Source organism: Chinchilla lanigera, unplaced genomic scaffold (assembly GCF_000276665.1).
Source record: "Chinchilla lanigera isolate Chin_1 unplaced genomic scaffold, ChiLan1.0 scaffold00092, whole genome shotgun sequence".
NCBI lineage: Eukaryota > Metazoa > Chordata > Mammalia > Rodentia > Chinchillidae > Chinchilla > Chinchilla lanigera.
In genome coordinates, this window is record NW_004955493.1 from 2,654,599 (window position 1) to 2,669,434 (window position 14,836).

General features: G+C 44.7%; 1 protein-coding gene across 1 annotated transcript in view; it reads left to right on the forward strand.

The window, feature by feature from the left end:
* The window catches only part of Prkcb (protein kinase C, beta), a gene marked incomplete at its 5' end in the record, with an annotated part of 315,029 nt that overhangs the window by 259,105 nt on the left and 41,088 nt on the right, over positions 1-14,836 (forward strand). Inside the window, 2 exon segments of the mRNA XM_005405341.2 lie at positions 9,892-9,983; positions 11,698-11,760. Of these exon segments, the coding sequence (XP_005405398.2) occupies positions 9,892-9,983; positions 11,698-11,760 (155 nt within the window).

Consider the following 14,836-nt stretch of genomic DNA (forward strand, 5'->3'; position numbering starts at 1 on the left):
TGTAGTAAAAAGACATTGCCATTAATTTTCCTCAAAATACTCCCTATTCTTGCCACTTTCTGAAGCCGTTCTGAAAGTCCTTTTTTAAGTATCTTTATATAAGCGTAATCAAAAATACTATGCCTGCGGCTACCCCATACCGTTCAGTGGAAAGGCAGGGTCTTAGAAAGATTACAGTCCTCATCCCCCTTACTCAAGGGATCTGGAACCATGTGACTTCCGGCTCTGCCCCAAAGTCAAAATAATCATGAAACATCAGTATTTTGTATTATTCCTGGACAATTAGACTCAAAAGAGGACTTCCAGTGCTCCTTCAGAAAGTGACAAGAATGATCGGATAACTGTGCTTGAATCGAGGGGGAGTATTCTGATAAGAATTAGTGCCAGTGTGTCTTTTACCGTGATAAAATTTTAAAGCATTGGAACATTTACCTTATTTGTGGTCATACCGAGTATCAGGCAAGTCTGGTGCTTCAGATGGGGCACCGGGGCTGGGAAAGGCGGTATCCCCACAAGTCAGGGCCTCGCTGCTGGTGTGCAGGCAGTGCTAATGCTTATTGATTATCTCAACAAATATTTATTTGTTGAACTAAACGTGTCAGGCTCCAGCTGCGCCACCATCTGGGGCACATCAGTGAACAAAAGAGGTAAAGGCCCTGTTCCTCTGGAATTTATATGCTAATGGGGAGACAGATAAACGTCAGCAACAACACAAAGCAGAGGGGATAGGGACGGATGGACTGAGGCAGTGAGATGCTATTTTTGATAACATCATCAAGGAAGTCGTCTCTGATAAGGATGACATTTGAGCAGAGAACAGAGTGGCTGGCAAGGCGTAAGTCTGTCTGGGGGCAAAGCAGCCCCGACAGCAGGAAGAGTGTGAGTGCCAGAGGCAGGTGCACGCTCTGCGCGTGTGAGGGGCCGCGAGAAGGCCGGGGTAGCCCGAGCGGGTTGTCATTTTCTATCTTGTGACCCAGAATTCCTCCATGAATCAGCTATCTTTGAAAGAATGACAGATCTAGTATAACGTGCTGCAAATTTGATACACTTAAATTTTCACTGATGACTTAGAATTTTAAAGATTGAAGATCCTCCGTGGAATTTTTTTTAAACATCTTCAATATGTTTAACATGGTAAAAATGAAAGCGACATCCAGCAATACACAAAACAATTTTTGTCATTCTTAGTATGCTGCAAATTTAATTTTTTTTAGAAGTGGCTTAGAAGACCAAAGTGATATCAGAAATATCCACAAATTGGATTTTTAAATTTCTCAAAAATACGCACGGCACAATATTAACAGACAATGTAGGAAATTAAATTCTGTTTAATACTCTATTCTAAATGTGTCAAAATTGAATATGTACATGGAAAAAAATCAGAGGGAGGCCTGGGCAAATCACAATATTGATTTGGTTTAGAGAGTGGTCTATGTGCAACCGTCTTTCTTTAGATTTATATGATCTCAGGAGTGTCTGTGGCAAAGGAGTTCAATAATTTTTTAATGTGCCACAAGATGGCAAAGTTAAGACCCAAACAGATAAAGAACGTTTCAGAAGGGAGTTGAATGTTTAGAGACTGCCCACTAGGTGAACTGGTGTTAGGCAAATGGGGTTAGGTGAATCAGCTCTGAAGCACACAGGAATCAGCAAGTCCGCCTCAGTCAGAAGAATCTGGATCTGTGATTACTAGCTGTGGAGCCTCTGTGCACTCACTAAACTGTTCTGAATTTGATTTCATCATCTTTAAAATGAGCATAATAAGTGAGGATTAAAAGATAGTGTGGGTAAAATATAATAAGCATTAAGTAGAGGTTTCCTCCTTTCATAGTTAGGCTGGGGGCACCTTGCTGTACAGACGCAAGAGAATTACATTTCCTCCAATCTTTCTGCAGTTTTTCTCAGGGACAATTGTCAGCCCAGCACATTCACGCAATTTCCCAACTGCCAGTGGGCACAGGCAGTTAAGTTTCTTCAGCAAAACATCTATTTTAACTGTTTTCTTTTCAATTGAACATATGCACCTCTTTTTTTAAATAGAATTAGATTTTATGAGTCATTGAAGGACAGAAGTTACTTCCTCCCCAAATTTGCTGCCATGGCCCAGCAATAACTCAGTTGCAAGGCATGTCGGGAGAAACATCAACCCAGCGTACAGGCCTGACAAGGAGAGGGATGGAGGCTCCCACTTCAGAACTGAACGCCGGCGGCATTCTGTTGGGTCCAAGAGTGTCCAAGGGGTCCTGGGAGCAGGTCCACTCTGTGTTGGCGATAGTGTCCAACGATGTGGTTTGACTTTGGGGGGCTGCTGCAGGAGGCTTTGGCAGGTGTTTCACAGATCATAAGAAACAGAATACCACAAAGACCAAGGTGTACCTGAGCCCGAGAGCACTATGATCTGTAATTCCAAAGTGACCTAGAATAGACTTACGGTTTCTCCCTTGCTTTGTTTCTCATGGCTTTGTTATATATGACTTCTGTTGCCGCTGTCTGTCTACCAAATTCCATAGATTCCAGTTCATACTCATGAGAAAGATCGAGGTTCAGGCAGGTGTTCGTTCATGGCCCCATTAGCTGCTAACTGGATACTTATTCAGTAGGAACCTTATAACAGGGGTGTTATCTACAGGGAAGGAATAATTGGTGCTCCTGTAAGCAGGAGGTGTCATCTTGAGTCCAGGGAGACTAACCCGGTACAAACTGGAAATGATGGTACGAATATGGCATTCACCCTCCAAGGAGGGTAACCTGGGGGAGCTCGGCAGGCGTCTCCATTTGAGGATCTTGAGAGCAAGACAGGAACCGGGAGTGCAACCCGAGCAGACAGAGCGGAGGCCGTAGGAGGAGACACAGCTTGATTCTCTCTGCTTTCTTGATGGTGGCTTTTGCATATTCATTCAATAATCAAAGGTCTTTGGACGCCCAAGGAAGAAGAGAGGTGGTTCTAGTCCCTGAGAACTTCGATCTCTACCTGGAAGGACAAGGCTTACAAAGTTAAAACAAAAATAAAGAGAAGCATCGACTGTTAGATTCTGGCAGTGATTCTAAGGCTGTCAGATACAGGGAAAAAAATATTGCATGTCAGCACATGTTCTCAACCACACACTCACCACAGCGAAGCTCTGGGAATTTGCGTGAACTCAACAGACGTCATCTGATACTTTTTGGAAACATCCCATGTAGAGGCGAAGCTGCTGTTACCCCACCCCCTTTAGAAAGGCGCACACAGCTTCAGCAGCCAGCCCAGTGTCTCAGAGCAAGTTTCCACTACAACTTCTCCGGAGAGAAATAGATAGAGCAACTTCAGACAGGCTGAATTTACTGACTACCCTGGAAAATCATGAAAAGTTATTAAAGTGACAAAGTTTTATAGCAGCTCACCTTAGTATGTGGTACTTAGTAGAACTACCCACATGGTTGATTTTCCCCGCCCGTGGGTCTTATTAAAAGTGGCAGGTGTCCCCTGATACTTACTGAGGCGTCGTATCACACCCCCTCTCAGCTGCCTTGGGGGAAGAGTGTCTGTTTGAATTCCCTTGCCCCATCTGGGGGCTCTCGGATGAATTCCACACATGCCATCCCGTCATCATTTTAAATCAGATGGTCCTCAGGCTCGTGTTTCAGATTTGGGAGATTCTAGCCAGCCGTTTTGCACGATGTGGTGACAGACAGACATTTAGTTTTATTAATTTATTGACTGAATGTGAGAGAGCGAGGCGGGAAGGGAATGCAAAGTGAACTGAAGTCACGGCAAGCTTGGAGGACAAGGGTAATGGTGTGAAGACTCACAACAACAGTAATTTCGGAGAAGCGCTTGCAGCGTGAGCAGACCGGCTAGTTTAAAGAGAAAAATGGTGATTTTGTCTTTCTGAGCTTTTAATTGGAGATGACAGTAGAACACCCACGTAGAAACATCCTGTAGCCAGCTGGAGCTGACTGGAGCTCAGGAGGGAGGGAGAGGACAGAAATACAAGTCAAAATTCATCAGCCCAGAGAGATGAACATGGAAGCTCTAAGCTGCGATGGTCTCCTTTAGGGAACCAAGCAAGTGAGCAAGAGCCAGGCTGGGCCACAAATACATACTCGGTGCTTTTTGAGTTGTATGTGGAGGAGTCCAACAAATAAGCCCTCATAAAAAACTACAGGATGTGATGATAAGAAAGCTCTTCTGAGCATCTTAAGTAATTCTATAGGGAGAGAAGGGAACAAAGCCAAACTCCAGGGAGCTGTGGAGTTGGATAGTTATGTAAGAATTGGAGGCAGTGGGAGAGGGTCCACTCACTTAGCTGACACCACCACTGTTTTCTCCTTGGGCCTTTTATGCAATTCCTTTTATCACCTTCAACCTTAAATTCAGGTTTGAATTAGTTCTATGTTCATTTTCACCAAGAGTCTAAATTCTCTGAGGGGAAGGCCTGTATCATATTCAGCAATTCTGTCCAATACCATGACTCGTAAAACAAACGCTCAGGGGAATTTCTGAGACTCACCTTTCTGCTCAAGACTGGCTCTAGTTTGCCTTTGGCGGTGTCTCCCAAACGTTGGTGTTCTTTACCGTGGAGTAGGCGATGAACTTGGGAGCACATGGACAAATGACATTTTTAAAAAGTAAGCCATTTAAGGGATTGATTTCCGAAGCCAGGCTGGAAATAGCATAGAGATGATATATTCCAGAAACAAGCTTATTCTTTACAGAGACAGTGGATTTCCATTTATGACTTTGCTATGAAGTTTTAAATTTTTTGAATTGTATGTAAATAAAAATACAAACTTCTGAACGTTTTTTGAATTAGGCAAACGTGTGTGAGATCTTGAAGCTGCTTGGGAGATGACTGAAATTCTGTTTTCTCCTTTATCTTTCATATTTCAGTGTCATCTTGTCCCTCTCAAACTTGACTCCACCTCTTACTCGGTTTCTTCTCCCTTTTCAGCAATAATAGACATAAAATCAGGAGCTTAACATGCTTCGTTATGCTTTTTACACCAGGCATTAAAACAAACACAATTACAGAGGTAAAGCCATATGTATCCATAGACTACCTAAAATGATCTCCAACCCCATTTGGGGAAACAGTGCCTCTTTGAAGTGTATCTGGTCTCCACTACTTGTCTGGGGAGTCCTGAACACCGGGCACCATGTATTCGCAGCAGCGCCTGGCACAGACCAGTTAGTTATCATTAGGTGCTCAGAAATGAAAGGACAGTGAGATGCCAGCCATAGCATTTAATAGCTGCAGTGCTGGTGTGCCAGTGCCAGCCACAGTACAGTCCAAGGATAATGGATCTCTCGGCTTCCCCACATATGGTTACTGGTAGAAATGGACTGCAAAACACGCCCCACAATGGAACCATCCCCAGTTTGGGGATTCTGACTAGCGAGTTTGGGGGGCAAGCTGTGTTAATTCAGGCAAAAATCAAGCACATGAAATCTCTCCCTCACTTCTTTCTCTGTGGCCGATGCCATCTGTTAGTTTTAAAAATAATTTTTAAAACAAGTGTTTTGGTTCTCTTCAGTGTGCGGCGGAGACAGATGCTAAGTTTAGGCTTGTTTTCTCTCAAAATCCCCCTGAAGAACCAGGGGCTGGATGTCGGCAGCTCTGGCTTGCTGTCTGCATTCTGCCACCAGCTTTCATGTGACCTTTTTGTAAATCTCGTAGTCCTTGGATTCTGAGAACAGATGCAATCATTCCGCACCCCTTTGTACCTCGCATTAGAATGTTAAGAGGGGGAGAGGGTGCTGATCTGAGAAGGGAAAATTATTTTTCTTAAAAAAATCTGTTTACCTGGTGCTCCTTCTTTGGATCCTACTGTCCCTGCCTTGCTGCATGGATAGATCCCTGCATTCCTTCTGTCCCCTTCTAGACTGAAGGCTGTAAGCAAGGGCACATCCATACACCCACCCATGCGTACAGTGTCTAGCGCAGAACCTTACATGCAACACATACTCACTGGAAGCAGCCTGAGAAGAGGTGGCCGGCATAGACTGGAACCAAACTGCGCGGATTCAGATCCTCACTTTACCCTGACAGCTGACACGTTATTTGCCCTGTCTGAGCTTCAGACTTCATATCTCAGAATAAAGGAGAATGATCATACTACTTGTCATGTGAAATTGTTTAGAGACAGGACTGAGACATGGTATATAAACCACTTAGTCCAGTTATGTATCAAGAGCCCCAGGCCGGGCATGGTGGTGCACGCCTACAATCCCAGCACTCGGGAGGCTGAGGCAGGAGGATCACTGCAAGTTCGAGGCCAGCCTGGGCTACAAAGTGAGCTCAAGGCCAGCCTGAACTGCATAGTGAGACCCTGTCCCAAAAAGACCAAAAAAAAAAAAAAAGCCCCCAACTTGGTAGCTTTATTTAACTATTGTGGTTATTATAACTGTTAGACACTCAATATATGCTTGAAAAATGTACATGCATCTGTTATATACAAGATAAACTATGCAATGTAAGGAAGATTTTTTTGGAGACCGGATCTGACTATATAGCTCAGGTTGGCCTTGAACTCACGGCAGTCTTCCTACCTCAGCTTCCCCAGTGCTGGGATTATAGGCGTGCACCACCACGCTGGGTCATTTTTTTAAACGGTAAATTAAATGGCCAATTAAATGTATACTTTTTGTTTACTACACTATGGGGCAGGTGAAGAATGTCTTTGCAGGGGAAGAGAAGGTTAGACATTAGAGAGCTTAAGTAATTGCTCAATTTTACACAAATTGTAAGTACTGGGAGATTTCATATCCTATGTTGATTCTAAAGGCGGGACCTTTGCCTTACACATCACCCACAGACACACACATCTGCTATCCTGGCATTATAGCCCCTCACAATAGCTTTGCAACTTTTGATACCAAGCCCCCTATTAGACTGAGACCTAATCAAGCACAAAAATGCAATTCAAGCACACACTGCACAAAACTACACTTACTGGCGCTCCGCTTCTTTCTTTTCTTTTCTTTTCTTTTCTTTTCTTTTCTTTTCTTTTCTTTCCTTTCCTTTTCTTTTCTTTTCTTTCTTTTCTTTTAAATTTGGTCATGACCCACCCAGTCAATTTGATGATCAGTTAAAGTACAACACAACTTGAGTTTGAAAAACACTAGCTTAAATAACTAGGCATTACTCATCTTCCTGACCTTTTCAGTATGTAGCACGGGGTATGTTTTATTTGAGCCCCTAGTTACTCTGCTGGAGATGGTTGGTTATATGATCTTCTTACAAGCAAAGAGATCAGGGCCGGGGATATAGCTCACGGGCACAAGTGCCTGCCTGGCAAGCCTAAGGTCCTAAGTTCGATTCCCGGTACCAAAAGTAAAAAATAAAAAAAAAAAATAAGTAAAGATATCAAAACTTGGATGTAAAGTGAAAGTGTGTGTGTGTGTGTGTGTGTGTGTGTGCGCGCGCGCGCGCGTGCGCATTTCTAGGCCAACTTTCGGCTGTGTGACTGGAGGCCCACTAACTGCTCATGCCTCTGGGATCATTCATTCATTTGTTCAGTCAGTGTACACTGAGGGTTTACTTTGGCAGGTACGGTACTGGGTTCTTGGCACACAGTGGTAAACAAATTTGACGCGGTCACTGGCTTGTGGAGCCTCCAGTCATGTCTGGCATTAGACAATATCATGCTGAGTAAAAACCAAAATATTTTTTTAGCCAACAAATGTTGATGATCTGAGCTCCTCCTCACCTCTCTGGCGTCCTCTCTCTTCTCAAATTACACTGGTTCTCCAGGGGTCCTAAGGAACAGCAGGTGTGCTGTAGCCTCAGGGCCTTTGCACGTGCTGTTTCTGATACGTGATAAGCTGTTGTTCAAAACATATTCATAGTTGTCTCCATCACCTCCTTCAAATATTAGCGGAAGCCTCCTCTTCTCAACAAGTTATACCCTGAATACTTTATTAAAATTGGGAATCTTTTCTTCCAGCCCATCCAGCTGGCATTCCCGTCTCCCTTAGTCTGGTTTATTTTTCCATAGTGCTTATTACCTTATAATAAATAAATACTGTATTTATTATGTCTAGTATTGTTTTGGGGTTTGGGTTATTTTTTTTAAGACAGCATCTCACTATGTATCTCAGGCTGGCCTTGAACTCACTATGTAGCCCATGCCGGTCTTGAACTCATGGCAGTCCTCCTGCCTCAGCCTCCCGAATACTGTGATGACAGATGTGCACCACCACACCCAGCTGTCAGTGTTCTTAATCTGTGTACTTGAGCCAAAATGAAAGACAAAGGCAAGGAATTTTTGTTGATTCTGTTCACTACTTTCCCTGGCACTGCTGTAACCTGGTACCCAGTAGGGCTTTATAAATATTTTGTATTTAATTAATGAGTGATTAAATAGATGAAATGAATGACCATCCAGTTAAACATATAATTACAAGTTATGCTGTGATCAGAGGGAATAAACAACCTGTGAAGTTCATAGAAGAATATAACGAGCAGAACTAATTTAGATCGGGTGGGTTAAAGGAAATGTTTTTTTAGTCTGAGAACATGAGGGGGACTTCAGCTCACTGCAAATACTTAGTGCCCACCCTGGCATTTCAAGCCAAAGAAAAGTGGCATAAAGGAATGATTTGCCCCAAGCAGAAGTTTCTAAGAAGTGAAATCATTCGTTCATTTAACAAGCACCCCTTTCTGGAAGGAGAGAAAGCAGATCACAAGTAGGTGCCCCTGGAAGAGTGTGATACCCGTCTGTCTCATTCAATCCCAGTGAAAACTCTGTTACTACTATCTCCAGTTTCCAGGTGAGGAAATCAGATCTTAAAGGACGTCCCCACGTATTCCCAGCTCTCGGGAGGCAAGGTCAGGTCTCTGTGTAGTCTTCCGGACACTGAAGCCTGTGCAGTTTCGCTCTATGGGCACTTATTGTGCGTTAGTCTTTGACTGAGGAGCAGGCTTGTTGTCTTGAAGAAGCTTATGCTAACCCTTGAAATACGCCTTGAGAAAAATTCCCTAAGGGGTTACAGATTTCCTTTTCTGTCTCCAATTTTTTAGATTTCTGGGTATGTCTTTCTAGACTGCTGTTTCTCAAACTTTTACACTTCCTGTTTTGTTTTGCTTTTGACGGCCACTGCGTTAGCTGTCTATTGCTGAGTGCCTCAAACCCCAGGAGCTTAAAATGACAAGACTTAGTGCTCAGAGACCCTGGCTTTGGATTTCAAATGCGGTGGCAATCGAACGGTCAGCTGGGACCACAGTCCTCTGCAGGCGTCGCCGGGGCAGAGTACTGTGTTCCCAGGGTGGTTCACTTCCGTGAGTGAGGAGCGGTGCCAGCTGTAGGCGGGAGGCCTCAGTTCTTTGCCAGGTGTCCCTTTCCATAGCATTTCGTAAGTGTCTTCACGGCGTGGTGGCTGCCTTTCCCCGGAATGAGTGACCCAAGAACTAAGAGAGTAGAGGCTGTTGTTACGACCTGGTCCCAGAAGTCATGTGTGCTGTTGCTTTTATACAAGTCAGTCCTGTTCACTGTAGGAATTCAAGACTGTGAATACCAGGAGGTGGAAAGCACTGGAAGGCCAGCGTGGAGGCTTTTCCCTTAGCTACCTGCTGACCATATCATTCACTTACTATTTTCCACTCTTGCTACAGTTAACATTATCCTAAACAACAGTACCAGTTAAGTCACAAGATTGATGTGCCAGGTATATTTTCCAGCACAAATGGATTTAAACTTGCAGTTATTAATGAAGCCATGATTTGTGTGCAGCCTTGCTTGTTTGCGTCTTTCAGGGTGCAGATTTTACCCTGGAGGAAGCGTTGGGCCCCACACACAGGGTTCTGTCAGAGGCCTGGGGGTCTTGATACTGATCTCAGCTGTTTGCTGCCCTCCGTGTGGAACCTGGCCAATCACGTGATGCTGATTCTGCCCTTTGCTTCCTTTCTCCAGGACCGCCTGTACTTCGTGATGGAGTACGTGAACGGAGGCGACCTCATGTACCACATCCAGCAGGTTGGCCGCTTCAAGGAGCCTCACGCTGTGTAAGGAAGACCTTCGCTGGGCTTTCTCCTTGGGATCAATGTGTGGGTTGTCAGCCCGAGGTGGATTTTTAAACTTCGGAGGCTTCTTCTTTGTGAGAAATATTTGGCCAAGGAGAAAGGTGTTCTGCGTGGTGGGCTTCCCCCACGCCTCATACTGCTAAGAGTACCGCATTCTGGAACCATCGCTGTTTATCTAATTCTTGCTCCTGGTTCCAGGGGCAGGTCTTACAGCCTTGGGGAGCGTCATTGTAGGCTTTGTCTGCTCATTTGCTAATATTTATTGAGAGCTTACTACATTCCAGACCGTAAGTGCTTAATAACCATGATCTCATTTAATCCCAAGAATAACACTAGCAAGTAGGTTAATATCATCTCTTCTTAGCAAGCAAGGACACTGAGGCCCAGAGCGTTTTGGAAACTTGCTCTGTCTGCCTCGCAAAGTTAGTGCGAAGGTGGTCCAGAACTCTGAACCACGAGTTTTTGTTCATTTCCTGTCTCCTGCGCCACTCTGCCTCTTAAATGTCTTCACTCAGGAAGACAGACGAAGGATCGAGTCGAACAGTGGCAGTGTTCTGTGGCTCCCGGAACGGGGTGACTGGTTCTAGTTTTTTGGAAATACAGTTCTCCTACTGGCCCATTCGGTTTCTTTCGGTCCACAGGCCAGCCTCCGTCTCTTATTTTTAGAACGAGAATCTCGCCATGTTACTTTCCTGCTTAGAAACCTGTGGGTGAACAGAAATCTGGGTCACAGGGAAGAGTACAGATACCCTTTCTGGGAAGCTGCTGAGCTGCTGCCCTATGGGAAATCCCCAGGGCTTGTCTGGAACCCCCCTCCGGCATCCCAGAGGCTTTCTGGCTCCTGTGACACCCAGCCTGTTCCCTTTCCTCCCACGTGCAGAGTTTGTGCGCACTGTGTTCTTCTGGTAGGGTTTGCGTTATTCCTCTGCCTCCCAGCCCAGCCGTTTGTGTCCCTGGGCGCAGTTCTAGTGGAACCTTAGGGTTGGCTCTTCCTTTATTTATGAAAGCGAGTTGACCGCAGTTTTAACTCATTGTCACATGAAACCTATCACGAGAACTTAATACAGTTGCCCAAAGCCATGTTCAGCCCTGGTGGTACAGCTGGGCTTCCCAGTTCTCTCGCGGTGTCTGCTCTCGGGGTGTGCTCCTGTGCGTCTGATTGCATTTAGACACACGCTGTCTGCAGGCTTGGCTGTGCCGTTCATTTGTCACCTGCCTTGACCAAGCTCATCTTAGAGTTCATTTCTCTAAGCCTCAGTTTCCTCGTTTAAAGAACGGGACAGTACGAGCGGGACTGATGCCATAGGATTCCAATTAGGGCTAAATCAAATAATGCTTGAAGTGGTGCTAGGGAGATGGTGAACCTTCAACAAATGTTAACAGTTTTTAATACTGAAACTTGAAACAGCTTGCAGTTATTCGCCAGCCAGCCCATTGTACTCCAGGGCGCCCTCCCTGCGGGGAAATCGCTGCACCTTTGCCCACACCCCGTGTGTCCCCAGGGCAGCCCGGCTGCTCCTAAAATCACCCTGTTCACCCATCCATGTTCCCAGCTTTTTTATCAGATGCGTAGCTGCCCGTTCATGGCGAGACTTCAGTGCCTCACACCTAGTTCAGTATTATCTTGAGTTCTGAGCGTCGATGAGCATATGGTGTCCTTGAATTTCTCCATCTTTTTTTTTTTTTTTAATTTCAGATTTTACGCTGCAGAAATTGCCATCGGTCTGTTCTTCTTACAGAGCAAGGGCATCATTTACCGGTAAGTGAACACGGCTGTGGTTTCCATCTCCTCCTCTCCCTCCGCTCCTCCCTTCCTTGCCTCTGTCTTCAACTGCTTTTAAAATTAGCTCCCATGGTGGGGGAGGAATCCTCCAGTACTAACTTGGGCATGTGTTCTGCCAGGCAGTATCGCCCACTGCCCTGGCAAACTTTGGGTAGCTCTATCTGGTGACAGAAAAATCTTGATGGACACTGCCACCAATGATGATTTAGGACCTCAAACATGAGACCACTTGCTCTAAGAGGAGGAGTCTCCCCAGCAGGGCCGTCATACTTCTTTTTGTTGCCTGGGGACCCTGCATTTAGAGAGCAAGCAAAGAATCGTGGCTGGAAGAATGTGGTGGATCATATTATGAAACAAAAAGATTTTTTTGCATGTAACTACAATTTAGAAATGGATCTCTGAGTAGCTCGCCTTGAAAGACAGGATTAAGCTCAGAACTTGGTATTTGCCAGTTTTCGAAGGAGCAAGTATATGATCATAGCTGTGTGAGTCATACCATTTTGTATTTTGTGCAAGGCAGACTGTGGAGCTCAGGCTGCTGTGTGTCAGCGAGTGCCGGGCATGCGGTTCTCCGTGTGCTACATGGATGGAAATGGCATAAGCAAGCAGGCCTTGCTGATTTGCTGTACCAGAGAGGCTGACACGGGCATGGGGCTTCCAGATAGTCCTTGGCATGGATGAGGGTCTATTTAAAACATCTTGAAGAGCCATGAAAGTCTGTTTCATTAATTCAGTTGACAAATATTTATCAAAAGCCTACTATGTGCTAGGAAGTACTCTGGGTGGAGGAAATAGAGCAGAAAAGAAGCCAGACATGACGCTTGCCCTTGTGGAACTTATATTCTACTGGTGGGAGACTGGTAAGTTAGTTAATCATAAAAATATGATCTATCAAGTAGTTGTATAGTGCCTGGAAGAAAAATGGAGTGAGGAAAGGACTTGGTGTGTGCAGGGTGGTGGATGGCTCCCTCTCAGAGCGTAGACAGCACACCACTTAAGATCTGGGCAGTCAGAGGTGACCTAGGAATCCTGAACCTTTTGCTACAGCTGAAGGAGGTGGGACCAAAAGGCATGAAGGAGGTGGGACCAAAAGGCATGGAGAGATTGGCTCAGGAACTTTCTGAGCAGACAGCAGAGGTAAGGCTATGGGTACCGGTGGGATAGAGGGATGAAGGTGGGGGCCTTGCAGGATGCTTCCAGAGCCCTGGGGTTTTGTTCACCCCTGGAAGTGGTGTCATGAAATCTGGGGTAGGAGGAGTAATATTATTCTAAGCATACAGAGTCCCTGTGGTCCCTATGGTCTCTTGATACTGGAGGGAGGAAGGTCAAGAAACTTAGCCTGGCTCATAGGTGATCTCGGTGAAAGAGAGTAATTCAAATTGTAAACAGTGCATCCCTCTGCGCATGCTTGCCTTCCGTGAGCCTGTACCACTATGTGAGGTAGGGGGTGTGGTCCTCAGATCCCTCAGTTACCCTTTCCACTGTCAAAGTGAGCTCCTCATGTGCCGAATGTATTTCTGGTCTTGCTACTGGATGGTGAACAGCAAAAATCAACTCTCATGATTTTGATCTGGTTCTGTTACTTCGGGTATCTTCCCTGTGACATGATCCCTAAGTTCAAACCAATGACTTCAGTTGTGCATAACCAAAAAAGCAGGGATTGTGGGTCATTTTTCATCCTATGTGATTTTCACCTTATGTGCTGATATTAGGTCCAAATACTTACTCAGAATGTTCCTCTAAATGAAAAGAACCAAGCAGGTTCTTGAGAAGATTAAATATGGAGCTGTAATTATATTGGAAGCAAATCCAGCCATGGAGTAAGACCCCGGAGGGGAAATAAATAGAGATCTTGTCAACTGAAGTGAGATTTAGGGCTGGTTTCCAGTCTGTGGATTGGGACCTGACATACACAAGTAAGGCCATGAGTCAGTTAAACACTAAAACCCTAAAATTATGATTTCAAATCCTAAGACCATACTTACTCAAAAACTCTTTCTCCCAACCTAACCCCACATTGCTCCTTTTGCCCTCCATTATTAATATAATTTTAACCGAATAGTTGGAACTATTTTAAGCCAATCAACGTCAAAACCCTTTTCCTTCGTGTGTAAGAACAGAGTCTATTTCCTGCTATAAAGATGGGAAATGTCCAATGCTTATTTTCCTAGCCTCCCTGTAGCAAGGGCATGACCCAGCTCAGACTCCCAGTCAGATTACCCAAGACCTTGAGTCAGAAACTGTGACCAAAGAGCTGTGACCACAGAATTGAGTGTGACCATAGCAATCAGCACTGGGTAGTTTCCACAGACAAGAGGAGATGTGGTTCTTGGCAGCAAAATGCAGAGTCCAGCATTAGAACTTCATGGAACAAGGGGTGACGCTTCTCCAACTTCCTTGGAGATTTTATGAGCACCTCAATGTCTTTTTATAGATTCCTTCCAGATCAAAATCGTGAGAGTTGGTTTTTGCTGTTCACCATCAAGCAACTCAAGTGAGACAGAATTCTTGAAATTGATAATCAAATGAAAGCATATAAAAATTACATGACAGAAGATATATGGCTTTAGAATTTCATGAGGATTGTGTTCATGGTGGTAAAGTCTTTTAAAAATGTTATGAATCACTGTCTTCTTCATTCAGCTCTTACTTAATTGGACAGTTCTTAAGGAAAGAGGATGAGGAATTACGCTAGACATTCTTTTCCTGAGGAACATTGCTGGATATTTGGCGGAGAGGGGAGCATCTTTCTTGCCAAACTTGGTGTCTGATTTATTGATCATTATCTCTAGATTATGTGTTGATTCTGGCCTTAATGGATTTCTGAAAAATGAAAACAGTTGCTCCAGCCTCCTCTTAAATCAGAAATGAAAATTTATTACAGAGAACAAAAGAATACAATGTAATGTCAGAGCACTGCTATGTGCCAGTGTCTATGACTGGGGTATACCCCTCACGCCCCTCCCTGCAGGACCTGCTGGCTTTGGGAACCTGGAACTCATTTTTTTTTTTTTTTTTTTTTTTTTTTTTTCTCCGGTACCAGGAACCGAAC